At 39.6% G+C, this 27,954-nt stretch overlaps 3 protein-coding genes across 7 annotated transcripts; all 3 read right to left on the bottom strand.

Annotated features, from left to right (window-relative positions):
* Positions 1 to 186: 186 nt before the first annotated feature.
* arid5a (AT-rich interactive domain 5A) lies at positions 187 to 7,284 on the bottom strand. Its single transcript, XM_084947384.1, has 7 exons — positions 7,149 to 7,284; positions 5,881 to 5,951; positions 3,549 to 3,717; positions 3,388 to 3,440; positions 2,364 to 2,461; positions 2,111 to 2,270; positions 187 to 2,021 (listed from the first exon to the last, which is right to left on the bottom strand). Exons 1-7 carry the CDS (start codon positions 7,150 to 7,152, stop codon positions 837 to 839), a joined length of 1,740 nt encoding a protein of 579 aa, XP_084803510.1. The 5' UTR covers positions 7,153 to 7,284; the 3' UTR covers positions 187 to 836.
* Positions 7,285 to 11,115: 3,831 nt separating this feature from the next.
* dbnlb (drebrin-like b) lies at positions 11,116 to 20,091 on the bottom strand. Of its 5 annotated transcripts, XM_084946703.1 has the most exons (15): positions 19,922 to 20,091; positions 18,229 to 18,284; positions 17,890 to 18,002; positions 17,733 to 17,807; positions 17,267 to 17,416; positions 15,717 to 15,794; positions 15,258 to 15,409; positions 15,096 to 15,150; positions 14,877 to 14,948; positions 14,498 to 14,621; positions 14,088 to 14,204; positions 13,680 to 13,763; positions 13,416 to 13,474; positions 13,247 to 13,334; positions 11,116 to 12,453 (listed from the first exon to the last, which is right to left on the bottom strand). In XM_084946703.1, the coding sequence occupies exons 1-15, from the start codon at positions 20,002 to 20,004 to the stop codon at positions 12,317 to 12,319; spliced, it is 1,443 nt and encodes a 480-aa protein (XP_084802829.1). In that variant the 5' UTR covers positions 20,005 to 20,091; the 3' UTR covers positions 11,116 to 12,316. The 5 variants fall into 5 exon arrangements, with proteins under 5 accessions (XP_084802829.1, XP_084802831.1, XP_084802832.1 ...); XM_084946705.1 differs by lacking the exon at positions 13,680 to 13,763 and having other exon boundaries at positions 19,922 to 20,090; XM_084946706.1 differs by lacking the exon at positions 14,088 to 14,204 and having other exon boundaries at positions 19,922 to 20,090.
* Positions 20,092 to 21,489: 1,398 nt separating this feature from the next.
* ube2d4 (ubiquitin conjugating enzyme E2 D4) lies at positions 21,490 to 26,779 on the bottom strand. The gene is made up of 7 exons (XM_084946592.1): positions 26,496 to 26,779; positions 25,218 to 25,281; positions 25,108 to 25,139; positions 24,936 to 25,013; positions 24,734 to 24,839; positions 24,188 to 24,281; positions 21,490 to 24,065 (listed from the first exon to the last, which is right to left on the bottom strand). Exons 1-7 carry the CDS (start codon positions 26,517 to 26,519, stop codon positions 24,020 to 24,022), a joined length of 444 nt encoding a protein of 147 aa, XP_084802718.1. The 5' UTR covers positions 26,520 to 26,779; the 3' UTR covers positions 21,490 to 24,019.
* Between the last annotated feature and the right edge of the window lie 1,175 nt (positions 26,780 to 27,954).

Below are 27,954 nucleotides of genomic sequence, written 5' to 3'. Positions count from 1 at the left end.
GTGTGTCATCAGGACGCTACGAAAAAGAGCGAACAGCATCGCAGAAGATACAGCGGCCAGGAAAGCAGAAGAACATCATATCAAGAAGGCGGAGGAGAGAGCCTAGTGCTAAAGCTTTCATCTTTCACAATCTTACAGTGCTGTGATTGAACTGAACAAAAAGAACAAAGATGTTTTCATGTTTTCTCTTTATTTGTTGGCTGGTTTAGTCTTTTGTTTAAATACACTTGAATAACATGAGAACAATATAGATATTTTTTTTATATCAAACACTGACCAACATTCATTCAAAATAATAATAATCTTCAGACATAACTACAGTACATCAGGGAACATTAGACAGTTTTTTGTTTCCAAAAACAAAATACTGAAACTGTGCAATTGACGATAACCTTAATATCGCATTCATTTTGACCTGAATTGAATATAAAATTCATTTTAATAATCATAGCAACATATCATTAAAATTTACTAGATAAAATCTAAAGAAATTAAAACTGAAAATAACTGACCTTAATCTGTTTTTCCAAAATTTATATTAGACAGATTACATTATTTGATCCTAGTGTAGCAGCTAAAGAAATATTGCATATTGTAATTTTTTTTAAGTAGTGCACCTTTCAGGTGCACTTGGACAGCAAGTCTTCAACATGATTCACTGGCTCCTATAAATATTTGCAGCTATCACTGCTCGGTGTTAATCCCCAGGATCCATACAGTCACTCAGCAGGAATAACTTGAAAATATTTAATGTTTAAAACATGTCAGGAGGCCTCAACAATACTCAACTGGGCAACAAACGACTGTCTTGTTTTGTGATTATCATTGTGATTTTCTCACAACTTTTGAGGGTAAATGGGATTGATGGCAGGAATGGCATATGCAGTTTGGGGATTTAACAGAGGAATGGGGTAGGGGTAGGAGTAAAAAGCAGACCCGATGAGAGCAGAGGGAGGTGGACCCATTGGTACATTGCGATACATTAGCTGAGAGGGAGGTAGTCTCATTCTGCTGGGGATAAATGAAGGGGGCAGGGGAGGTTGGAGCCTGGAGTCTCTGGCTGTTTTCTCGTAGCCTGACAGGACACACGGCAACGGCATGGTGGCAGCGGAATAGGACAGGCTCTGCTGAGCGGGAGAAACTTTCTGTTGCATTGTCCTGGATTTCTCTCTCTTCTCTGTCTGACAGGGCCACGGAGACATCCTCTTTGCACAAGTCAGAGAGTCGTCCTGCTGAAGCAACCTGCCCGTTTGGCCTTTGGTACTTGGCCGAACTGGAGTGGGTCGTAGAACATTGCCAGATTTTGGAATAACTCTGGTGAAGCTAGAGGTAGATGTTGGAGAAAAGCCAGGCTTCACAGAGTATGTGGTGGGTAGCTGGAAAGGATAAAGGTAATGTTTGCTTGCTCCTTTGTAGGACTTCCAGTCTTTAACTTGGTTTTTAATCGAGTCAGAGACGATTTGAGAAACATCCTTATTCTGTCCTTTAGGTTCTTTGTGTGTCTTACTAACAGTCTTGCTATCCTCACTGCGGCCCGATGGATTTTTGACAGAAGCGTTTTGGGACATTTCTGAGCTTGATGCAGCTTTATCTTCACCTCCTGCTGGACCTTCCTCTGATGAAACAGAGTAAGGGGAGGGGCTGCGGGAAGAGGAGGAGGATAAAGGGAGTGGGGAGCCATCAGAGGAGTTGCAGTGTCTGCTGGAAGAAGCCCTGGCTGGAGACTGGGAACAGTGGATGACGGAGGGCCTTTCTTTATCCTCGCTCTGAGAACTGGGCGGCAAATTGAGGCTAGCCTGAGCCATTCGCTTTTTTTTCTCCAGAGGAGAGATGACCTCTCCGGCTGCAGTCGATAACTGAGCAATCCACGAGTTGGATGCGGGGAGAAGGTAAACAGAAGGGCAGACATTATTGGTGGCTCTGTTTGGCTCAGTGTGGTGTCTGTCAGCCCAGAGAGCAGAGTGAGGATGAATTACTGCTTCACTTTGACAGGAAGATTCTGGACTTCTCTGGGTGAGTAACTGAAAGACATGGAGGAGGAGGGATTTTAGAACACAATATAAACAAACACTTCTCTTTTAGGTGTTTTGTCAGAGTTATAATTTGTTACCTCTGAATCAATGTCTCTATCTGAATGAGTTCTTTTCCTCTTCCCTTCTGCCTTAGTCATCTTGCCATCCAAATTTCTCTTGTATGGCTTTCGCGGTTTGCTTGGAGGCAGGGGTTTGTCTTCCTCTCCTTTTATATGCCTCTCAAAGGGAAGCACCAGCCTGTCACATAAGCAGCAGAGTTTAAATTGAGTCTCAGCTGATCTTATAGTGTTTGAACCAAAAAAGGTTCTTGAGAAACAGAGTCATCCTCACCTCTCATAATGTCTGCGAGTGCAAGTAGCTGCACTGGTGCTACCAGGGCTTCCTCCCAGCTCATCGTAGACTTTCTTCCAAAGGCGTCGTGCTGTCACCTGTTGACAAAAATGAACGTGTATAACAGTTCAAAATCATTACACTATTTAAACAGTTCCCACTAGGATGGCAGTATCTGGTATCCTAATTTTATGCTGTTTCTATCATGAAACCATAGACTGTATATAAAAGATGGATGTAACCACCTACTGGTCCATTCAAACCACAAATCCTCAATTTTGTATTTATTTATTTGTGGAGACAAAATTAAAATCAGAATTGGGCAAGAAGATTGACAGTTAACAACATGCTTGCAGGTATGGGTGCACTGCCACTTGTTAGTGCACAGGCAATTCATTTTCCCAAGGGGGTACATTAGAAACTGAGAAACAAGGAAATTCACCAATAAGGTGGAGTCAGTTCTGCTCGATATTAATTCTTTGAACATTAATTCTGTGTAACATACCAAGGCAGCAACAGTGTGATTAAAAGGTCCAAGTCAGAGACTTGACCTGGACTAACACCTAGCAGACTGCGCTTGTGTGAATTAATTTATTCATTTTTGTACCTCAGGTGCTTGGACCCTAATATATTTACTTATAGATCTATTTGTAAAAATGTTTTTGAGGAAGGGCAGTGGTTGCTTACCCTTTAAATGCCATGTCTGCTGGTTTTCGGTATTGAAATTACACTTTCAATTTTAAACCTGTGCTAACGTAGGTGGCTCATATTGGTGTATTTACAACCTGGGACAAAGCAACGGTGGTCAACACGAGCCTCGATCTAGTTCCATTTCATTATGAGTTTCACTCTCACAACTTATGCCACAGTGTCAACATCAAAGAAAACAGCATGGGGAGCGATGTGTTGACAGCGTCGCTGTCTGCATCTCTAGCACCTAAACCTACAGCTCATTTCCACTTAAAAGCCCGCCAGCAGTGAAGCCTTTTTTGCATCTGTTATATAAGCTAAATAAAGTACTTACTGAATCATAGCCTCCAAGTTTATCAACAGCTTTGTAGATCTTCCAGAGATTAACTGAGAGTGGGGGGGAGACACACACACACATACATGAATAATCTACTTCTTTTTCTAATTCCATTTTAACAATGTGTTTATATAAAAGCAATAATAGAGTAAACTCACTTTGTTTAAAGCCCAGGTGAGGAATCCTTTCTATGGGTGTACCTTTCTCCTTCATAAAAGAGTGCAAACTTGAGACAAATGCCTTCTCCTCCATCTGCACCACACTGGCCCTTCCTTCATCTTCACATTCAGTTGTAGAGTCGTGAATCTCAATAACAGCAGGAGAAGCCTACAGTAAGAGGAAACAGATGCATGAAAGGACTACATTAGTATGCTTTGTAAAGGTGTCACAGTCCACTGTTTTACAGCTGAAGGTACTGTAAGAGAAATGGGAAAAACGACATGCAGAGTTGTCTCATGAGACACAAATGTTGAAATGAAACGTCAAAATCAGAGAGTAGGGTTTTACCGCTACTTTCAATAGATAACCGCTATACATCCTGTCTGGAGAGAACGCAGCAGACTTGTGGGGTTTTTGGTCTGGAGCTGTCAGTCACTGGTACAAATGTCACTCAGTAAAATGAGCTTGAGCCGAGAAGAGAAGAGTCGTTGCAAGCGCTGTATGTGAGAGTCAGTAGGTGAATAAATATGTTGTTTTGCAAGAGCTCCAAAAATCGCATACGTTTCTGCAAAAGTAGTGTCAGTGACACTAACGAGGAATTTCAGATACCAAGAAATTTGGCGTCAAGTTCACATTACTCAGAAGTCCAGCAGAGGAAATTCACAATGTCACTATTTGTGGTTTGCAAGAAAACAGAAATGAAACAGAAAAGGCATGCAGAATTAAAATCGTCGCTTCAAAAGATTTCAAAAAGCTGAGACTCAAGAAGAGAAACTGTTGCTTAATTTTAGCTCAGATGATATTTCTATTGTTGAAGAAAAAAAGAAGAAGAAGAAGAACAAAAAAAAAAGGGCAGCTAAAAACGAACCCTTGGGTGTGATAGTCTTCCGTTGTTCACAGCCACCGTGTCGCTCACGCTGTGTAAACACTGGTTCATACATCACAAACGCTGATATAGTCACTTCTCGTAGTGAAAACAAAGAGTTTGGAATTTACAGCATCTATTTAAATGTGAGATCTCACATCACAGCTGCATTTGATCAATTTCGGTAGATTGGATGTCAAGGGATACCGCAGTGGACGCTGTCAATATTTTACTTTGAATCACCACATATAGAAGCTGCTATTTCTGTGGCACTCATTGTACAACAAAACAGCTAGAGGCGGTTTCATATTGAATCAAGTTCCTCTATGTGGTTCCTGGTTCCGAGAAGTAAACCCCTAGAGTGAGTAATAGTGAAGGTGCAGGCCTCTAACCAAGATAGCCCAACTGAGTCACAGTTCAGTGGCTTTACACTCCTGTTCCCAGCCAGCAGCAAACAGCTCTGACTTTCCACTGTTTTCTAAAGGTTTTCTCATAGGCAATATTTTCTGCACCGCCTAGAAGAGCACCCCGGGCGACCTGCTTTTCTCGCCACATTTGTACAAATCAGGGGATTTTGATTGAATATGCGGCAGAATGTGCGCGCGCAATGATATTAGTCTGAAAATGTGAGAAAGTGGTGATTGGAATCTTGCACAGAATTCAGCTCGTCTGTTTTCAGTCATTGTATTTTAGATCTGATTCACAAAACTTTCAGGTTTACGCATCAATGATCGCCTACAGGAAATGTCTTCACTGTAAGCCACATAATGAAGCCCCTGCGCTGAAGATCGCACTCAAGACCAGAGAACAAATATCATCGTGAAACTTTCGGTTGATTTTCACAGATGAATTTTCTTTTCTTTCTCTTTTTTTTTTTTTTTTTTTTTGGAAAACTGTGTGGGTGATGTTGATGTCAATGTGTTGATACACAATTCTCACAATGATTGTCAGCGGCGTTCTGGATTGATGCTATCGTCAGGCCAGAAGTCACCACATTAACCACCATGCTTTCAACTAACATCAGCTTTGGAAATTTCATGAGCTAATTTGTGTTTCTCATATTGTTCCTCTCATTTCACTTACCAGAACAGCGGCTGTGAGTGGCAGTGCTCCCGCAGTTTCTTTATGTGCAACGAAATATTGTGGCGTGTGAGGTGTGTGTGTGTGTGTGCGCCTTTTCGAGGCCTCTCAGAAAACAAAGCAGAATCACTTATTCCTCCTTACTCATTTCATAATCGACCATAGAGATGAAACGACTGTATGCACATAATCAGCACTTCAAAAAATCGCCACTCAAATCCACTGAAAAGGGGAAATGAAAACACAACACATAACTCATTCTGAGTAGTCATGTCTGTAGTCACTGATTAACTGTAACTGATGGAAATTGCCCAGACGGCTGCCAGAAGACCAACTGTCATTTTTTTTTTTTTTGTCATTTTATCAGCAGTGACAGAGTTTAGTACCTGCTTTGCGGTCCCCTTCTCTTCGTCACTGGCTGCCGTTTGTTGTGACGTTTCATTCTGGTCCTCTTGAGCTTCAAAGAGACAGAGACGGTAAACTCAACAAAAATCGAGTCATTTGGGTATGTGAATTTACCCGAGCCACCTTGGATTTTTTTTTTAAACTCAAGACATATCTTGGGTAGAAGTGCGCAATCTGATCAAAATTTAAAAGCACCCCTCATAAATAATATTAAAGGTGATTTTCATCACTGTTCTCGTAATTTGGTCAACAGTTATAATGTTTAATAAGTTCAGGGGGAAAAAAAGAAAAACAGTAATCTGTAGAACATATTGTCAACTGGGTGTGATATAAAACCACAGGTTGCAAAACCACTTCCTGCTCATGAACACAACCACTTGTACGCTGCACTGTATGATATTGTGACACAAGAACTACAGTATTTTGGTAAGATAATCTCAAGCAAGATGAGAATCCACTGAGGCACTTTCATTCATTTGCCTGCCCTGCATTAACGTGACCGTTAGTGGTTTGTGATATTTTGCCTGGCAACAGTTTGACTTTTACTTTAGTGCTTCCACGTTCAGGACTGCAAAATATAGGAATTTATGAATGTAGCTGGAAATAATATGAATGTTAAAAAAGCCAAACAAACAAGAAGAAAATACCAAGACTGGGAATGAAATGCAATTCTGAGAATGACATGTCATTCTTCACAAACTGTCAGCTCAATACCATGAAGCCCTCCACCCACAGTGATATCATTTGTGTGCAAAACCAATATGCTTCTCTTTTGAGATCATTTATTTCCTGTGCTGTGGCTTGAACCTTTAATTCTGCTTTCAGTAGCCCTGAACTTCTCCATTTTGAGTGTTGGAGAAATATTTTTGACATATTGTTTTTAAAAAAATGTTCCATTGCCTCTCAGAGGTTATTTAGCTTCACATAAAACACGCGCTTGTGTTGGTGTTCGAAGCAGATATCGATCAGAGTCGCATTATTGTGACAGATTAACTGCGGCACTTTAAAAGCCAGCGAGAACTCCTGTGACACTTTGTGACGTTTTGGGTCTAACAGCCGCTTCTGTCACAGATGAATGTCATGAACATGAATTTACTTTTGCAAAAATCTTCAAAGTGTCGTTATTAAACAACTTCAGAAGAACTAAAATCATCCCTAAAATGATGTGTTTAACTCGTTTCTATACGTTCATAAAGCAACACATGTAAACAGCATCTACTTTTGAGTACAAAATCAAGATCGTTCTTACCCATTTCCAGACGTTGCCTTCTAGTCTCCGGCTTAACTGTGACAGTAATTCATGCAGCGCTCACATCAACTTGACACCACAAAATAGGAAGGTGTCTCCACAGGACAGTTTCATTGGTTGACTGATGTAACACCGCAAATGAGTCTGGGAAACTGAGTCCTTTTTTTTTCTTCCATCAGCTGTGTTTGAATAGTCAGCTTAAAACTTTATTAAAATCTGCATTTGGGTATCTTACAGTCTGACAGCTGTAGCTCACAGTGTGCTGTTTCTCATCTGTTTTTTTCCTGAGGACATGCTATTGTCTATACTTGTGGTGTCATCAGCACATGAAACACATATTTCTGATTTTGTAGAGATTACTACAAGTGATTCTATTGAAGATTTCTTATACAGCTTTCATGTTAAACAAACATACCGACTCACAAATACCTCCAGTCACATGTAAGTTCAAATACAGTTTAAATGGGGGCGTAACATTTCCTGAACATGTACACTAATGACTATTCTATCTGATAAACATAGGAAGCTATCACTTATTAACATCAGTGCTTAAGTAGGTAAAAAATATTTCTTTAAAGCAGACGGTGTCAAACATAGGGCCCGGGGACCAGATTTGGCCTGCCGAACACTCCAATCTGGCCCAATGGAAAATGTGAGGGAGGGCATAGATTTTGAAGTAGCTGTAAGTTCCTGCTGATAAGGGCCTCCCCCATGACCACTCATAGTGCACTAAAATAACTAGATAAACATTTAAATGACTAACAAGTTCCTGTTTTTTCATTCCATACTATAGAAATATCTATTTTTTTAGAACAAAGATACAAAAATACATTTTCTGTGTATTCTGTATAAAAAACCTCACAAACTTTCTTTTATAATTACTGATCAGTCTGGACAATGTGCTACCAGAACCTTTCCCGTAATTTTACACTTTTATTTCTTACTATTTAAGCCCAAAGAGTCATGCTAAAAGGTTTCCTGCATTCCCTGCAGCAGCATTTCATTGCACTTCTTATTTCATTCAGTGTGTAGCTAAATTTCTTTAGACTGTTAGAAAAGCCAGTTTCAATGGTCTGGCCTGCTTAAGATTAAAGTGGGCTGTACGTGGCCAACAATGTAAACTGAGTCACAGAGGAATGCTTGTTTACTTTATGAGCAATGGAAGATATGGGGACTATTTTTCACATAGAGGTCTTATACTCTGACCACATGATGTGCGTTCTGACTCGTAAGATTTGAAGGTTTCTGTAATAAAGCTAATAGGATCTTTATGCATATAGATACATATATCTATAAAGACTTTTATATGTAAGTTATTGCATCTTTTGCTCATTGCGTACTGTCCCTTAAAAAAGGTCACACCTGGCACGTTTACTTCAAACAAGCTGTTGAACCACAGACTGTGTATCTTTGTGTGTAATCAATGCTTTGACCTATATATAACGGTGAGGCTAGGCTAACTGTGCAGTCAAGTTTCTTATTATTTTAAAAGGTCAGCTTTATCTGCTTGTTGCATGTACTGAATACAGGTTTTCAAATTTGCCAGCCTTACAGCAGATGTAAGGTGAATCATCGTTAAACCCGTAAGGCTGTCCAGCGTTCAAAAATCCCTGTCACGCATCAAGTGACAGCACACTTATTCACATGTGTGACGGAGGAAACATAGGGCCAAACAAAGTATAGGTAACATAAAACACAGCAAAGATAGGAGTCATCCAAAAGCCAGCAGGCTACAGGAGTGTTATTATGCAAGTGGGAGTGTCTGTTTTATTGACATCATTCGAGTATATTCAGAATGTTCATTTTTCAGTGCATCATGTCTAAAAGGTTAAACTTTCCACTGTTACTAGAGTGGGATGTATGCAAACCTGAAATGGCATTTTAAAATTGCACCATTTGGGTGAAGGTGTTTTAGACTGGATTCACTCATGTATGTGCCTTTGACTCATAGCAACTTATAGAAATTAAAGACATACTCTAAGTGGTAACATGTAGGTAAATGAAAGCTTTGAAATTTCCTGGCAGCTGCAGGGATTTAAGCCCGTAGGTTGTATTTTAAGGAAGTGTGAATGTTCTACTTCTTTAAAACGGTTTCTACTGACCATCGCAGAAAGATATCACGTTTAAAAATAAAATGCCAGGATATGGCAGAAACAGAATTTTCCACTAGAGATGAGTGCCCCCCCCAAAAAAGAAAAAAAAGTATGTGAAAGAAAACGGTCATCTGTCTCCTTATTACCAGTTATGAGTCAGAGTCTTGAGATTTCCTGCAACTCGGGATGCACCGGAGTGACACAAATTGTTTTTCTTATTTGAGTAATATATATATATTGTTGCTCTTAATTTTTTTCACCTGAATCTCATTTTAAAAGTGTATTTTCCCCTTAATTTTCCTTTTGCTATGTCACACACAGCAAACCTATATAGATCTCGTGATAAAGCACCCGAGTCAAGAGATGCTGCACTTGACGCAATCCACATTTCCTCCGCATGTTTTTGATCTGCTTGAAAGGGGGATGCCCTATTCCTCCATCTGTTGCGGATAGAGTGTGACATTTCAAAATGATTAACACTTCAAATGTCAAAATAACCAAATATCTACAAACTGCCCAAATTTCAAAGGGCTTTTTTTTCACGACTGATAGACATGTTCTTGTTCTGGTTTTTTGAGAACATGAGCAAAGCTGCTCAAAAAACAGTGGAAGACGTGATCGCAGCCGTTAAGACAAACTAAGAAAAAAATGAACTTAGAAATATCAGGTGTGAGAAAATGTTTGCGCCCTCCCCTTGAGGATTTATAGGAAATGTATCTTAATTCCAAGTAACTGTGACAATAAATTTTGCAGAAATCCTGTGAGCTTTTGTATCTCCTGCCGCTGAAAACAAACGCACAGACCTGATGTGCAGATGAGCAAAAACATCATTCGTAAGAATGAGAAAATCCCCAGCTTTTCATTTGTGACTTTCACTGACATAAACACTGTGAGGTTGAGAGGAGGGCAGCTCAATGTAAATGAGATGGAGAGAATATTGTGATTTCAAAACACTGATTTCCTGTCTGAAGTGACTCACTATCCTGGGAACAATCTGCAGAGTGTGTAACTGGCACATAACGATTCCAGTCACGGTGACAAATGGTTATTAAGCAGGCTGTAAAAAAATCCTGCGTTTGCTTTTTTGTTTTTGTAGATTAGGGATTTAAAAAAGATCTGCACCTCTCCCCGGTTGTTTTAGGGATCGCCACGGATCTTCAGAAGTGAACTCGCAATAATTTAAAGCAGAGGTTTAAAATTTAGTTTCTAGATTGTGTAGGCGTATGTGGAACTTGTCCTGAAACTAAACTGGCTGATTAATTTCTTGACAAGCCAATATTAATTTACATTAGAAAAAAGAGTTTCAGTTCAAATTTTGAATTTAAACAAGCTCAGACAAAATATTCATGTATTTAAAGCGAAGCAGGAGGAAGAAGTGCGCTCTTCAGACTGTTATTAAAGTGCTATCTCATTGTGGGAAGTTCTTTAACTGCATTTAAACTCAAGATATGAATGATAAAGGCTCATCAAAGGCGAGAAGATATAAGGCACTTATGTGACACATGCAACGACGAGGCCTTGTGACAATGTGACGCTGCTAAAACAACAACAGAACTGCTCTTAACTTCTCTGGAAATCAAGTTTGCAATATTATAAAGCAGGTAATTTCTTCACTTGAACACAAGATTTAACTGAAGGATGTGGGAGAAGCAAAATCTGATTTTCGTGTGAAAATGAAACCTATGCATTAGAGGTGAATTCCCCAGCTGTTGTCTCATTCCAGGAAACTGACGTTAAAGCTTGTGTATACATCTGAGTTCCTGTTACACCTCTGAAAATCCCTCAAGGTTTTCTATGTTATTTCAATGTGTTTCTAATGTACATCTACACCTGTTTTTAAAAAAAACAAAAACAAAAAACAAACAAACATGACATCACAGATTACCTATTTATTTTTTATTATGAAGGACGTTTGTGCATTACAATAGACTCTGGAAAAAGAAGCCTCAAACATGAAACATTGGAATGGATAAACAATGCCCTTTGCTATTTGCGATCAACTCATTTCTTTCCTTTTGTTAACTGACCTCAAAGTTCAAAAGAGCAAAACATTTTGTTCCATGATAAAAAATAGTGGTCTTGCATAAAATGTGCCGACAAGCTGCTTAAACGTGTCAATAAAATGTTATCACTGCATTAACGCCCCGTCATAATGGCACCATAATATCGTCACTTATCGTCAGACATCTATTATACACTCAGTCAACCTCAGTCCAGCGAGATCCAAATATAACAGAACAGAAATAATGCTGATTACGCCTTCTTCTTTTCAACTTCTCCCTGAAAAGTTCAATATGTTCAAATGGTGAAATGATGCGGCCCATATGAGGAAGGAATTGAAATGAGATGAAAGCAAAAACGTTTGCTCACAGTTAAAAAGGAACCACTTTATGCATTTCCTACTACAGAGCCTACCACTCAGAGCACAGCAAACAAGTTTTGTTTTTTTTAAATATGTAATTAACCACAGTCGTATCAGTAAAGGTTTCAAATTCACACAGGATGTAAATTCAGTCACATAAAAATAATAATAATAAAAAATTATTCAGTCTGCCGGTACAGAAAGGCAAAAATCAAGGCAAAAGTTTATTCTGTAGCTGGTACCACCACCTTTGATTTTTTTTTCTTTCCTGAAATGGAGAGGAGCAATTGCTACAAAGTAACAACGAAATTATACCTGAAATCAAACTGAAGCCACTTTGGAAGAAACGTGAAATAGAAATGCTCACAACAGAATTAAAGAGGCTGACACTGCATCACATTTACAGGACTTAATTTTGGAATGACAAAGGGAGGTTTTTGGTTGGCCTGTAGGTCTTCACAAATCCCTACGCTATGCCATCACTTGCTTATAACATCAACGATTTAATGGAAATACTTTCTTGAAATCAAAAGTTTCAGGCCCGCGATGACCATTCATGTTATTTTTATCCAGGAAGTGGAGGCTCATTTGCTTCACTTCGGCCTGATATCTAGTGTGTGAGGACTGACGTTGCTGTGTGTCGTGTTTACTGCAGAGGTCCTACGGGCCTGCCGCTCCGATCGATGATCGGCGGGGAAAGCGGAGCGCCGGGCTTACATGACCTCCACGTAATTGGCCGGGAACATTCCAAAATGGCCATCTGGGCCGTAGCCTCGCCACCAACCCTCGTCTATCATCTCAATCCCGGTAATGATGTCGTCGGGGTCGAAAGAGATCTCTGTGTCATCAGCTAAAAGAAAAGAAGTTTGGGTTTATTTTAAGAAATTTCTCAACACATACTTCAGTCAAACTTCCTAAACACTAAAACCACCAAAGGTGTCACTGAAAGTGCTCAGGCACCAAAATAAAACCCCATGATCTCAGATTTCATGACTTTTCCTAAAATGGGTTTATTAATCATACAGTGAATTCTAGGGTGTGTGGGTAAAAAGAAAAAAAACACACCTCTACCTAGAAGCACCAAAAGAGTCATTGTGACCCTGATAGGCATCAGTATGAAATACACACATTTTAACATAAAGGCTGAATTAAAATGAATCAGAACCAGTGAGGTGCGCTTGACTTAGATAAAAGATGAATAGCTGAAGGGCTGAATAGGTTGGATATCTGGGATGTTGAGCCAGGGCAGCGTGGATGCTGCAACTTCTATTTTCATTCTCCCTAATCTTTGTTCACGCCCCCCTTTTCTGTCACTCTTTACTGTCTTTTACCCGTTTATTTTTTTTACAAAACATACTGCTACTTTTAGGGTGACTTTTCAGCGTCATTTTCAACTTAACTGAGATACTGAAGCTAACTGGAAACAACAAGCATAGCGAGATAAAGCAATTCTGAACTCTGCATTACTTAGTAGCTACTGTGTCAGAGCTGCTGATGACTGTCATGTGTAGCAGGGATAATTAGGTTTTCCACAAAAAAAATTAATATACACCCATATTCCTTCTATCAAGAATGCGTCCCATAGATAAATGGATTGTGTTGGAATTTGGTCAAATATTTAAGAACTTTAACCCGAGACTGACCAGCTTGGTAGTCATATAAAGCTCTCGCACAGATGCCTCTGTCTGATGTCTCCTCAGCAGTCACTTCATAGGTGTTAGTCTCCTCCGCCTAGGAAAGAACAGAGAAATTGGTTTTAATAGTGGCTGCTTATGTCTATCACTGTCCAGCCAAAGGTAAGTAAACACTCACTTGAGGAGGGTCTTCATAAACTGGCTCTGTGACGCACGAGTTAGCAGTCGGTGCTTCTTCTGCAATAGAGAGAGAACTGTAAGAATGAGTGTGTGGGGGCTGGGCTGTCAGCCTTACCAGCAGGTTTCAGGAACAGCCTTTTATCAAGATGCAAGTTTAGTTATTTTATCACAGCAAATCATGACAATGTGTTTATACTGAAGCAGATGGAAGGGTTGGGAAAATGATATAAAGGATTAACACTGCCCGTGAAATGAACCCCACCTTGCTGCTCCTGAGGGGCTGCGTCCTGCTCATCATACTCACACCGGGACGGCCCATCATCATCATCATCACCACCATCAGGCTCTTATCACCCAAAACACCAGCACAGACATGCATGTGGAAGACATTCACAAGAGCACACAAGCTTAAATTCCACCACCAGGCTCAGACATAAGGGCGTTCTTGGTCTGCTTAACTTAAGGAGCATCAAAACAAGTCTTAAAAAAACAGAATGGAAGCATGACTCATGATGAAATGGCAGATTACAAGAAATGTGAAAGATGAGACACCAGAACAACGAGACACGAAGCGATTCGCTGTTGTTAAGTGTCAGTCTGACACCCAACTTGTTTGTGTGTGTGTGTTTGTATGTTGGTGTGTGTGTGCGTGTGTGTTTAAAGCTCACACCTGTGGCGTGGACAGGAGAGGCGGAGCCTGCAGGTACAGGAGAAGCTTGGCGCTGAGGTGAGCTGGCTCGCTCAGATTCATACACTTGCTTAGACAGAAAGGGGCTTTGAAGACGCCCTGAGCAGAGATGCACATTGAGCCCCCAGAACCCCCCCAAAAAACAAAACAAAAATTGAAGAGACAGAAAACAAAGACCAGACAGGTTGAGCAGAGGAAGAGACAGCGTTATGGCGACAGAGTTAAGTATGAACTACGAGACAACTAGACAGTCTGATGGAACATTTCAACTATGGAAAAGGACAGTGATGGGGAAATAATCACTTACAGAATTTATACCTACCACTACCTGAAAAAGATGCTGACATTCAATGATTTACATGACCGAGTCGTTGTTTACAGTGCGAAAATACCTGGCTGAGGGCTTGCAGGAGCAGCAGGAGGCACATCTGAGTCACTGGGAGTTATTCCTCTCTCTCTCTGCTTGAACATTTCTCTAGGGTTCACAGCACGCTGAGAGATGAGAGAAGCAGCCTCCTGAGAGGAAGAAAACCAATAATATGTACAAAAAGCATTAGACCGAGGTCGTCGGTAATGTGGTGGAAAGCGTTTGTCAAACGACACAAAAATAACAAATCAATCTGAAGATTGATGTCATACGAGACAAAAGCTGGAAGAGAGGTGCGTTCCCCTGAGCATCAAAGGGCTTACACTGGATTAGATTTAGATTTAGGCAAAAGAAAAGAGAGTAAATTAGCCAGAAGAAGAGCACTTGGGTGAAGGGGAACTCACATTGGCCTTCTCCACAGATTCACCTCTCTTGACTGCTCTCGCCTGGGCTGCCTGGTTCTCCTCCTGCTCCTCCTGATAATGTTAATATCAATATTGGCACTGCTGACTTTGCTACCTTCCTGACTTGTGTTTAGAAGATGTATGCACCACCAAAAAGTACTCAAAAATGAACACAGTTAATTAAATGTAGTCGTGTCAGTGGCCCAGTGAGGCACTCACCCAACGGGGTTTTTCCTGCTCTCTACTCTCAGCTTCCTGCTGCTGCTGGTACTTCCTAATTAATAATGAGAAAACAGAGAAAATGTAATTTGAACCTTTGTTTAAAAAAGAAAAGATAAAAAGAAACAATTGCAAACTGGTCTCATTATTAGGTAAGCCTACTTTTGTTGGTCAATTTGAGAGGACCTCTCCTTGTCCCTTTTTTCCCTCATCACTGCCTCCTTGGCCTCTCTGTCTTTCCTCTCCCTTTCCAGGTGCTTGCGCTCCTCCTCTGCCTTGCGCCGCTCCTCCAGTCGACGCTTCTCCTCTTCTTTCTAAAAGCCAATCACAGCAACAAGGTCAAACGTCACAGTCATTGAAAAGCTTGATTTTACAATGATTAATAAAAGAAAACTGCTGGGAAATTAGCACCACCAAAAAGTTGCAACTAAGCGGTTACTCATCACAGTTTCATTTGTGATGGAAAAGGCTATGTGCCATGTATTTTTTATAGAGTGAAAAATACATGGCACTAAGGAGCTTAACAGAAAAGGCAGGATGTGTAATATGTTAAAATATTTGAGGCATTTCTTGCATTTTCACAGAGATAAGAGACAAGTACATATTGTTTAATGAGTGTACCTCTGCCTGGGCCCAGAAGTTGTCTTTGTTGGTCTTTCTGATTTCTGACATGGCGTTGGTTTTCTGGTAGACTGAGCCCTGTATGACAAGAAAACAAACATCGATATGCCGTCCAGTGTTGGCAGAATTGCCAGAGTAAATTAAAATACAAAAAAAGTATTTTATTTTACAGGTTACTTGTGGATAAACTTCATAAACACATCCATATCAGATCACTTTTTTGTGTCAGTGATATGACACAAAATCTAAAAATCTGCTCAGCTTTTAATCAGTGCTGTGTCATCACTTTGTCATCATTCCCAACACAGAACGCAGTGGAAAGGGCGAGACTGTGTGCTGCTGACACCGGCGGTCAGCAGCTGAAATGCAGAATGAGGCCAGGATGTGACAGGATGCATGAAGGCCTGGCTTGCCTTTCCTCAATATGAAGCAGCTTTCACATCACATTAACATTAACACATTCACAGATGCCAACAGACTTAATAAACTAATCCGTAAGGCCAGTAATGTTGTGGGGATGGAGCTGGACTCCCTCAAGGTGGTGTCGGAGAGGCGGATGCTGTCCAAGATAAAGACAATGTTGGATAACACCTCCCACCCACTCCATGACATGCTGGTCAGTCACAGGAGCACGTTCAGTGAGAGACTGAGATTACCGAAAAGCACCACTGAACGACACAGGAAATCTTTCCTGCCTGTGGCCATCTCCCTGTACAACGCATCCACTTAACACACTGGTTACAGCTACAACTACACATGTTTCTTTTCCAGCTATTTATTTATGAGTGACTTATGTATGTATATATATGTCTGTCTTGTCTTAATGTTGGTTTATAATGGAGCACTGTAACAAAAAATAATTTCCCCCAGGGATTAATAAAGTATTCTGATTCTGATTCTGAACAAGGCTAACTGATAAACCAAAAAAAATAAAAAATAAAAAATCTGATACATCAAAGAGCGCTGAAGAAAATCAGAACAGAGGATGACTCATTTTTCAATATGTGCACAAGTGACCATGAACAATGTTGCCTTTGTTTATTTTCTGTGTGAACGTGACTGCATTTCCACACCAGGGTGGCTTGAATACACTCTTCCTTCTGCATTCTCACTTGGCACACACGCACTGTGCAAAAACAGTGAGAGATCTCACACAATCACTGCATGGCACATTTTCAATATAATGCAGATTGAGTTCACCGTGAAAATGCTCATGCAGCAGTACGAGTGCCAATATTTGGATGTCTGGATCAGCAGCTTCATTTCTGTGACTGTTTATGACTGAATGCAGATGTTTGGGCAGGGAAATGATGCTGAAACATGTGTGCAGAGGTAGACTGTGATTTGTAAAAGGAATAATGACTATTTTTAATATGGATCCAATTAACTCTTATAAATCAGATTGCAGATGACCATTAAACAACAACAACAACAACAACAACAACAAAAACATTTAAGGCGTGTGCATGATCTGAGATAAAGGAGTCTAGTTAAGATCTAGTTCACTGCTTATCTTGTTCTATTGTTGACAGGCAAGTGGAAGTGCATACCACGGGACCCTGAGGACCGCTGTCCTGGAAGCGGCTGGAAGCTTCTTTGTGGAAGCTGTAGTTGGCTCCTGAGGCTTTAGCCACCTTTTGCATAATCGACTCGGGCTCCACATCCTCCTCTGCTCTGGCGTTTATTGTGACATGGGCCCCCTGAAACAGCAAAGAAGAACAGTTCCTTTTAAAACACAAAGGAGGAAACCCTTCTAGTTTCATCTTGGTTCCGACACACAAACCAGCCACAGCAATGAACTCCTTGCAAGTGTGGCATTAATAACACTGACATCATTCCAGCAAAGCTATTACATTAATGACAATTCTAGGAGCAGGAATGTGTATCCATTTACTGAATGTCATGCGGTAAAGTCAGCGTTAAGGTGCATGCAGTTAGTCCTCCTCTGCAAACACAACCAGACAGCAGTACAAATTCCAATGTGTATTTGAACTAGACTCAAAGGTTTCACACTACCTTCAGAAAATTGGACATGGCACTGACATGATTTGCACATATTCCCTTCCTGGCATCCTTTACTCCCTCTCCAGTCTGAAACGCAACAGCATTTAGAGGGTTAGTGACCACAACAGAGACGGCAAACACATGTTTAATAGCTGAGTGTCGCTCTGACCCAGTTGATGAGGACATATTTGGGCAGGCCGGAATTTGGATCCTGGACCCGGCAGAAAGCATACATCACTTTTCCACTGTTGAGTTCTTCAACCAGCTCTTCCAGTCCTCCATCTGATGCATAAACATCGTGGAAAAGTCAAATGGTTATTGTGGTTCATTGTGTAACTGTTGGCATTTTTTCCCCATTGCAAATCATGGGGTGAGAAAGCAGAGGCAAGCAGTCCTTTTGTGCTGATATTCCAGTACCGCTATGCTGACGGTGGCATTCCTGCACACATTTGCTAATATCGTGTTGAGATCATAAAAACTTGATTAAAATATCCACATGGTTACTCACCCCCTTTTTCTGCCAGTCGGATGTCATCGCTGTTTCCCTCATAGGTGAACAAGGCCCTGTATAAAGCACCAGATTACACCTAATTACACCACTGGCTGAAAACAGATCCCACAGACAGAAAAGTGGATACGCATCATTTCACAGTAAACAAGAGTTGTTTTGCAAACCTATTCAAAGTATCACTTAAGCCCCATTTACACACGATACAGGGGAAACAGGTGTAGTGTAAACACTGCTGCAGTTTCTAATCCTCATTTCTAGCAGCCTTTTGAGTAATCTTTACAGGCCGCAGGCCCAAGAAGAAAAATTCCACTGAAATTTCTTTGCTGTGAAAATCCTAGTAAAAAAGACTAGCAGACCTAAACAAACAAGCTTTAGTTAATACATAGCTCCATTTTCTGTGTGTAAATACATTAATAATGGAGGCATTTGAAGAAGCCTTTCATAGAGTCGGGTTTTTCGTGTCGGGGTCAGTCTAAACGAGTTTTTGTGGGTTATTTGTATGCAACAAAATATTTATTTAGGTGATGAATAGCAGGGGAGTTCCACATGAAGTTAATAATGTAAAGATTTGGCTGATATGAACTCATAACTGCGTCAGTTTTTAGTAAGTTGTAGGTAGGTGTATGGTGTAATTCAGGGACGTGTTGTGACATTCTTATTTCACTTGGCTTGGAGATCTCCTTCCAGAGACAACCCAGGATGCATTTATGATTTACTACACAGATGAACTGATCTGTTCCTCCACAGAATTCATAAGAAGTAGCCACATGTTATAATGCTAATTACAGCTCAACACAGGCTGCTAATTTAAGCCCAACAATAACGCTTACAAAGTAAAAATCCAGTGTGCTGTGGATTTTAAAGGGCATTTGCTTGTTATCAGGACACAGCACGTAGCAGTTCATATCAGAGGAACTTGCTCACTCCGAAAGATCACTTCTTTATTCTACATTTACTTAATCCTGTTAGCAGCACCATTTTAAAAAAGCAAATTGCTGAGCTGATAGGCGGTGGCTGTCGACTGCTTAAAATGAGGGAAGAAAGGCAAACATTGATTTGATGAGAGACATTTTCAGAGTCCACACAGAGCCAGCAGTCCTCTCTCTGAACACGTCCTCTTGGGGATTATCTAATTCGGGTCATCATTAAACACGGCGGCAGAACTTCAACAGGTTTAAATTTCAAACCACAAACGCTTTCTGTAACGTTGGGTAAAACAAAGAGGAAGTTCTAGTATCACTTACTGGTTATAAATTACTTCTGATATGTTACCAGGAAGTGGGCAAGGACGCTATCGACTTACCTCACGCCCTTTCATGATTTCATTTAATTTGAGCTAAAAATACAGTCAAAGCATGGTAGTTGGCTCAGTATAGCCGTCAACTGACAACACTGTAACTAGCTATCTCGTTAGCACATCTTTAAGGTTATTAATCAACAGATCACCAATAAATGTCAGAAACTAAACTCCTACATTATACAAAGATGACTCTTAATAAACGTTATCGGTTATATAAAAACTACAAACTCTAATGTGGTTCCCAAATTACCATTATTTCCAGGTAACTGGCTAAGTTTATTTTACGATAGGTTAAGTTACTTGTCGACTCGCTCAAAGCTAGCCAACAATGTAGCTAACAACCTCCCTCGTACAAACAGTTAATACTGCTATGAAAATGTTTCTCCTTACCAGTTGGTATTGGATTTTTCATCTACCACTTCTTTATATGCAGCTGTTAATGCAGGGCCATTTTTGCTGAGGTTAACTGCCATCGTTATTCTGAGTACAGCTAGCCAGCTAGCTACCGGGATGCGCCCTTCCTATTGGGAGGAGTGGCAATGATGCTGCTGACTTTCAGCTGTGGGGGGGGGGCTAGTTTAGCCTAGAGGCTAGATGTCAGCCATGGTGCACCCTATATTAACAGTAATAATGATAACAGTGTGGCGTGACGCTGCCGATTTGGGGGTGTTGTGTGCGTTGTTTCTAATAATTTAATTCGGTCGACTATAATTAGTTGCAGCGATGTTTCCGAAAAATCATGATGCAAATATCAAAGGTTTAGTGAGATCAGACGAAACTGACCTTTACGCAATCATTGCTGTCTGCACCGCAAAAATCTCCCATAATGTTACTTATCAAACGTCCACAGGACCAGTAAAGGCCTCACCTTTTACTGGGAACGCATTGAAATAAATTAGAAATTCAAAATTCTAACCCTACAGTTATTAGAGCATATTACATGATTATTTTTTTTAACTTGTGTAACTTTAAAACAAACAAACAAACAAAAATGGTGCAAAATATATGGTTCCTCTCCCGTTTAAGATATACATTTCCCCCAAAAGTGTCTATATAGGAAGTATAGGAAACAACTATAGGGATCAAATGTAAAGGAAAATTATGAACATTTGTCTTGATTCACACTGGGATTTTTCATAAATATATCACACAGACAACTGCTTCTCAATGCCTGGCAAAGCTGCTGTAATATGGTGATAATGTGCTTAAAGTTAATTCACTGAACTGTGCATGTGCCTACACCCTAATACAGGTTGTGATACTCTATGCCAGGGTTACTTGATGTTCTGGCATCCACAAAAGAGCCAAGTAGACAGCTCCAAAAGAAAAGTAAGACACATTTTAGTCAATATCCAACGACAGTTGAAAGAATAGTAACAGTGAATAAATTTTAGCAGTAATAGGAGTCACGGTAAAAATAAACACCAGTGTATGTAATTTAGGTATAATAAAACCCACTTTAAGGCCCTAAAACAAACCAGATCACAAATTTCTCTATTTCTACCCTGAAAATGTCTTCATAGCAACATTTAAAGGACTGAGACATGAATCACTGCTGTAACTATAGTACATATTTCTCTCTCTCTCCAGAGATAAACCTAAACTTTTATTATAAAATAAAGGAACCATTTACCATTTGTCTTTAAGAAGTATGTAAGAAAATGTCTGCAAAATGTTAATTGAATGTTTTTTGGTTATGTCAAGTCAATGCCAACTCAAAAAAATCATAAATACCCAATTTAAAATCCCCTGTGATGAGGAACAAATGCAAACAGGTGCTGCAGTGGTTGCCAAAAGCATTGTAAACGAGTCAGAGAGCACTCTGCTGGACAAGCTGTGAGGTGACACCATTTCTAAATGACCCCAAACATATTTTTTCTGATTATGTTGGGTACAGAAACATTGTGTGATACGCTGAGAAATCAGTCAGGCTCTGCATGAAATGACTGCAAACAACAAGAAATCAAGATGAACTTTATTCATGTTATAACAAGGTCATAATTATCTTGTGTAGGTTACGTGAAGACGTGACTGTTCATGATGGCAGTTCAAGCACACATATCCCAGATTTTAAGATGCGTGAAGGCTGGTCCTGCATTCAGTAAAAGCTAAGCTGATTTTTTTTCTTTAAACAAAACATTGTGAACTCTTTATGCAGGCTTCCAGTTCTACTGATGTAATGAATCACCCATTTTGGGAATACAGCCCTGATAGCAAATTTACAGTTTATATGACACATTCTCTCTCTCTCTCTCTCCATATATATATATATATATATGTATACACAAAAATGAGGGTTAAGGCTAAACTTTTAGTCAGAGGTGTTAGGCAGATGAAATTCAACGAAATCCCTGATATTCTGCAAAATGGCTGAGAAGGATCACCAGACTGCAAAGCATGCCAAGCTGCCTATATGAAACCGTACTGAACACGTGGGTTAAAGGAAGTCAATGTAGCATTACTCATATTATGAACTGAGGCTCTTGTTGAATAGTTGGAAGATACCCAGCTTTCTAATAAATAAATAGCTAGATGAATAAACACCAATGCACACAAAGACTGGACTTGTAGTATTACAGTGGAGGTGTCGGAGCATTCGGTGGGTACATTTTCAAAACATTTTAGTATATACGGTATACTTTCAGGACAACTTGTTTTGACATGTTTTTATTTTTACAGTAGAATATTAAAAATCTATAGTCAGCATCTAAACAATGGTGTTAATTCTACAATCAAAGCTTCTTAAATAATCATGCTTAGCTATTTACCTTTCTGTATGAATCTATTAAATAATAGCTCAATAGCAGAAATTTCTTGCTCCTTCTAATATCCAATAATTCCCTTTATACTGGCAGCATCGACGCACTGAATTGTGATTTTTGACAACTTTTCCAACTACTTTGTCCAACAGTTACAATGGATTATCTTACTATTACATTATGACACATCAAAATCGTGCTCAATATTCATGACACAAATGAGAAAAAAAACCCAAAACAAAACAAAAAAAACCCACACTTTCAAAGATACAATTTAAAAAGAAAAAAAAAAAAGCCACAAACATTATACCCTAAAAAAAAGGAAAAAAAGTTTACTGTCAGTGTTGCTTATTAATGGAAGAAAAAAAAAAAAGCAGAACAATGATGAAAATGAACATAAATCCTGATATTTAAAGCATACCAAACTGTAATGTTATGACTGTAAGTGACACAGATCTGCAAAACATCAAGTCTGTTCAAAAACAGCATCATTTGCAAGCTGTTCACAACCACACAACCAATCGCTTTAAAAACACTGAAATAAGTGGAGAGAAATAATGAGAGTAACAGTATGTTTCGGAAAGCATATGTTTATGTGCAGCACAGACCCATTGTGGTATGTCTTTGATCACACTGCAGTAAGTTGCAGTCAGTGATGGGTCGTTATTTGAACAGAACCGCAAAATTAGGCAAGTGCTAGTTTTAGAAGTCGGACTGTGTTAACCCTGATCATTTTTCTCACCATGGGTCACCGCATGTAAAAGGCTGATGATCTTCTTAAAGATACCTGAGTAACTGTACTGAGGAAGTGGCGCACAGCTATGACTGCACGACAAAGAGTAGCCATATTCATAGCTACACAGCATAACATGTTAAACAGCAGTAGTTTTTGAGCACTATGGACACCAGCCGTCATTTATTATTCAAGACACAAGAACGATGGCATGTGTGAGAAAGATGGAGGTGGACGTTAACCTACCCGCTAACTTATAAACAGCAGCTCCCCAGTGTTTTCAAAACAACTCAATACTGTTACAACTCCAATTGCAGCGGATGATGGAGACAAATCCTTCTTAACACCTTTCACATTGTTCCAGGGCAGAGACAGTTACGTGCCAACAGATCAGCTGCTGGTAATGGCACTGCACACTTTTGTGTTCAACAGGAAACATTCTGTCTAAATTGCACATCAACATAACACAGAAAGGCCACCAGAAAACATGAAATACAGTAACAAGACATCCAGTGGGGTGCAGACAGTACCTCTGAAATGAAGGGAGAAATAATCTCCTAAATCAAACATTTTGTTTCTGAGTAGCACGACGATATGACTCAATGATGGTAAAAATGATGCTTATAAAAAGCAACAATTATAATGATCATCACAATAGCAAGAGTAACAGTTTAAAGTCTGAGTACGGTGGTAGGGATTGTAAAGAGTTTTCTGGTATTCCATGTGGGAGTGCTTTAAGGAGTCCATTAGGTCCTGCTCAGCAGATCCATACAAGTCATGAAGCAGAGCACACTGTATCAGCTCAACACACACAAAGCCAAGTGGCACTGTACCTCATAGTACCGCTTCCTTCTCCAAAAAGTGGGCTGTTGTTTAGTTTACCCCCCTCCCCCAAAGTCCCCCAACTACTTTGATGCTCATTTACTTCAAGTTACAAATCATCTGTGTTTCTTTTGTTCTCGTAGTTCTGATCTCGTTCTCATCTCCTTGGTGTTCTCACATTGCATACTTCTGTGTCCATTCTCTTGCTAGTTTGTTGTACCTGTAAAACACATGCAATGTGAAAAGTTTAACTTAACCTCAAACTCAGAAGTTAATCTTGCAGCATGAGTGTACCTGGCTGTGAGCTCAACTGTGGCAAAAGCAGTCATGTTTTACACTTACTTTTCCCTGTCAGCCTTGTACGTGTGGGCGATCTCTGGTACCAGCGGGTCATCTGGGTTTGGATCGCACAGAAGAGAGCAGATGGACAATAATACTGTGGAAGAAAGAATCAAAGTTAAAAATCTTTGAGAGGGGATTTATTATAGACATAACTGTGTTCTACTCCTACCATCAGCACAGCAAGATGTCATTTCAACTTCTTAAATAATCAAAATCACATCTAGAAGCACTCCAATCATTTCATATGTGCCATTACAAATAAGTTCAACAATAATTTGTTAATCAATCACTACATGGATCCACTAGCCCAAAATTAGCAGATGAATCGGACCCATCTACAGTACAATCCAAAGAAACGGAAGGTATAATTTTACCTAAAGTGTAATTTTATGTTATGGCTTTGGCATCATTTCAATTCTCTCAACAAGCAGGCAACAATCTGTTTATCATAAATCTGTTGGCTAAATCTTTTTTTTCCAAACACTTTTTGGCTCATGTATTGGGTATATGTACACCCACACCACACATTTTAATTTATTTTTTTACCTTTTGAAACTGTAAGTGCAGGTGACCACTGTGACCTCAGAATGTCCAGACAAATACTTCCATTGCTGTTGATATTTGGGTGGTAAATTTTTGTTGTGAATGCAACCTGTTCCAAAACATAGAAAAAAAATGATGTAAGGCCAATTATATGACAGAATAAATTTAAAAAATAAGAAGCATTGTGCCTCACTGTTTTACTCACTTTTGGTGGTTTAAAGGGGTAATCCGTTGGGAAGTGAATGGTGAGGAAGAACACTCCACTCTGATATGGACTGTCACTCTGTTTAAATAGCAAGAGAAATAAAGTAAGGGGTCATGATTTTCATTTATAAGTGCACTTTAACTGTATTGGGTGTGATAAGTGTTTCACTTACTGGACCCATTATTGTTGCCTGCCAATGAAACACTGAGAGGAGGAAAAACAAAATTATGTAAATCACACATAAATCTTCAAAGATTACTCAACAACTGTTAAACTACTTACAATCCTCTCCAACTGGTCCAGCAGAGCACTGGGCAGGAGGATCCCTCTGCAGGTCCGACAGTTCCTAAAAGTCAGGGCATTTACAAAGTGAATCAGAACGTTTGAAGTTCAAAGAAAACACAAATTAACTCTTGATGTGATGCTATCACAATCCATGTGCCAGCATACTGGCACCATCAACAGTTCTTGATAGACTACACAACAGTCTACAAAACATTGCAGTCTCTGTGTACATAAATAAGAGATGAATTCAATCGCTAAGCATAACCTGGAGGTCTTATGAGCCACTAACGCTGGTAAGTGAAACTGGTGTGGGAATGCTTTTAGAGTGCCTGCACTCTAAAAGGAACAATATTATAACACAAGATGCTGCACTGCAATATAATGTCATAAATATTTTGTCCCACCCACATGTTCCATCTGACAGGCTGTTTTATATAGAAATAACACATCTGTAGCAGGAGAAAATAGGCCAAAACTGAAGCCTCATCAGTAGTTTGATGAACTACATACCCACGGATTAAAAACATTTATTTTAAATTAAAATCTAATTCTCCTTCCCCCAAGAGGCATGCTGTGATATGTAATTAACTCAAATCAAAGCTTGGTTGAACACAGAAAGAAAAACAGCAGATATTCAAACAGAAATAAGGCCCGTTATTAAACATCTCTTGAATGAAAGCCTATCTATTCTGTTATATAAATATACACAGTGCCCTGCTCCAGTGCCCCATTTGCCATTCCATATATGGCAACACTGACACTAGGGTTCAATTTTGGCAACCAACAAGCAGCTGTCATTCAGCAACATCATCAGCGACAGTTACCGATACAAGGATAAAGACAACTGTCCGCCCACTGATTTATCAACAAGTCATCTACATACCCAACAATAATAAAAGCAAAGAGCACACACTCAATAATGTCAAAGCCGAGCTTTACGTTGCACTGTGAATCACAACTAGAAACACTAACAAGAGTGCTTAGTAACCTTTCAGGAGAAAAAGGCATAATTTCACACAAAGAAACATTTAAAATAAACAGCGTGTTTGTTGACTGCGACCGTTACTGTAGCAGTGCACCAATGGGGCCACCGGTGGGTTAGCTTGTCTTTGTCTATAAATTATTTTAAACAGGAGCAGAAAAATCAAGCTAGCACTGCTAATTCGACCCAAAGAAAAGGTTAGACACAGGCAACATCGTTACAGAGGGGACTCAAGCTTAAAAAATGTATATATTGAAGATATGGCTGGCACTTGTAAGCAAATATACACTCACCTTCTGAATTCTTTTCAACGCCATTGCTTCAATGGCTATGCTAGGTAGCCTGTCAGCTAACAGTTAGCACTTCACACATAAAATTTGGCTTCTGAGGCCGCGTACTTTCAAATCTCAGTGTACGTATAAACGACAAATGCCGTCTGAGTCTGAACGTTTGGTTTCTAGTATAAGCAATGTGACCAACAATGAGTTATATGTTGATCTTTCTTAGGAACAACTGAGCTATTTTGCTGCTGTCTCCTTCTCATTACTGCTCTTCTTTGGGTGCCTGGCAGCCAGTTTAAATATCGCGAGACCGACCTACAACTTCCATTGTTGTAGTTCAAACTGTAATTTAACCAGTTTCGAGTTACGATAAAAGTAAAAAATCTGTATAAATAAAAAATAAAACTAGAGAAAGAAATCTGATTTCGATTTGTTTAAAAACAAAAACTATTAAATTAACGTATTTACTTTTTGTTTTAAAAATGTATTCCTATTTTAATGATTTCATGATTTTTTCTTGCTTGTTTGTTTTAAAAGCGCTCAGACAAAATGAAGCGTGATCCCTCAATGCGCATCCTTCAAGTTTAAATAGACAGACAGTGGCAAGCGACATGGCTTCAAGCATTATTACACACAAAGGCTTCAACAATAATTGAGCAGAGGTGTCCACAAGATGTCACTGTTTGAAAACAGCTAATGCACAAGGAAACCACATGGTCAGAATAGATTATGCTGTTCAACTTTTACTTTAAATAGTTTTTCGGGGTTTGAAGCACATTTTTTCTAACCAAACACTGCACTTCCCAGAATCAAAGGATTGTATTTTACAATGTTGTTTCAAATTATTTATTTCAAGTGCATAACAATCGATGAGTAAAGTACAATGAGGTCAAACACGTCTATTATTTACACGCACATAAAGAATAGAGAAAAAGACTATAGAATTGTTCATTCAATACCCAATCACTGTAAAGGCATATTCATTTGAGTCAGCTGCATGCTCCAGTTTCTGCATGGCCTTGTCTTGCAAAGCCTCATGAGCTTCTCTTTATATGTCTTAAACAAGAGTGAAAAAAGAGCTCTCATTATTTTAGTGAGTATGCATGAATGGCTCGCAGTGTTCATTCTTCTTAAATGGCTGATTCAGTGTCAGGTTGAGGATCCTATCGTCAATGTGACACTGAGAGGGACCATTTTCCTTTGGAAAACTGAAGATTCCTTCAGATAATATCTTATTGTTTGCTCATCTCTGTGCTCTCAATGACCTGCCTGTCCTCGGGGCTTGCCTGTAATCAGATTCAGCAAGCAGCAGAGGTAGCTGAAGTTTTGAGTCTTGTGCAGCAGGGGCCTGAGTTTGTCTTCTTGGAGAGGCTGTTTATCAGCATGAGGTTTTCAGACAAAGCCAAGCCTACACTGTTGGCTTAAGGCCTCAGTTCACAGAGCTCTCCCTGCTGTACAGTTTCCTGTGAAA

The sequence above is a fragment of the Perissodus microlepis genome, chromosome 12, assembly GCF_051167445.1.
Source record: "Perissodus microlepis isolate ML-2025 ecotype Zambia chromosome 12, ASM5116744v1, whole genome shotgun sequence".
Taxonomy (NCBI): domain Eukaryota; kingdom Metazoa; phylum Chordata; class Actinopteri; order Cichliformes; family Cichlidae; genus Perissodus; species Perissodus microlepis.
The sequence above is the reverse complement of the archived record's forward strand: the minus strand, read 5'-3'. Positions and strand labels throughout refer to the sequence as shown.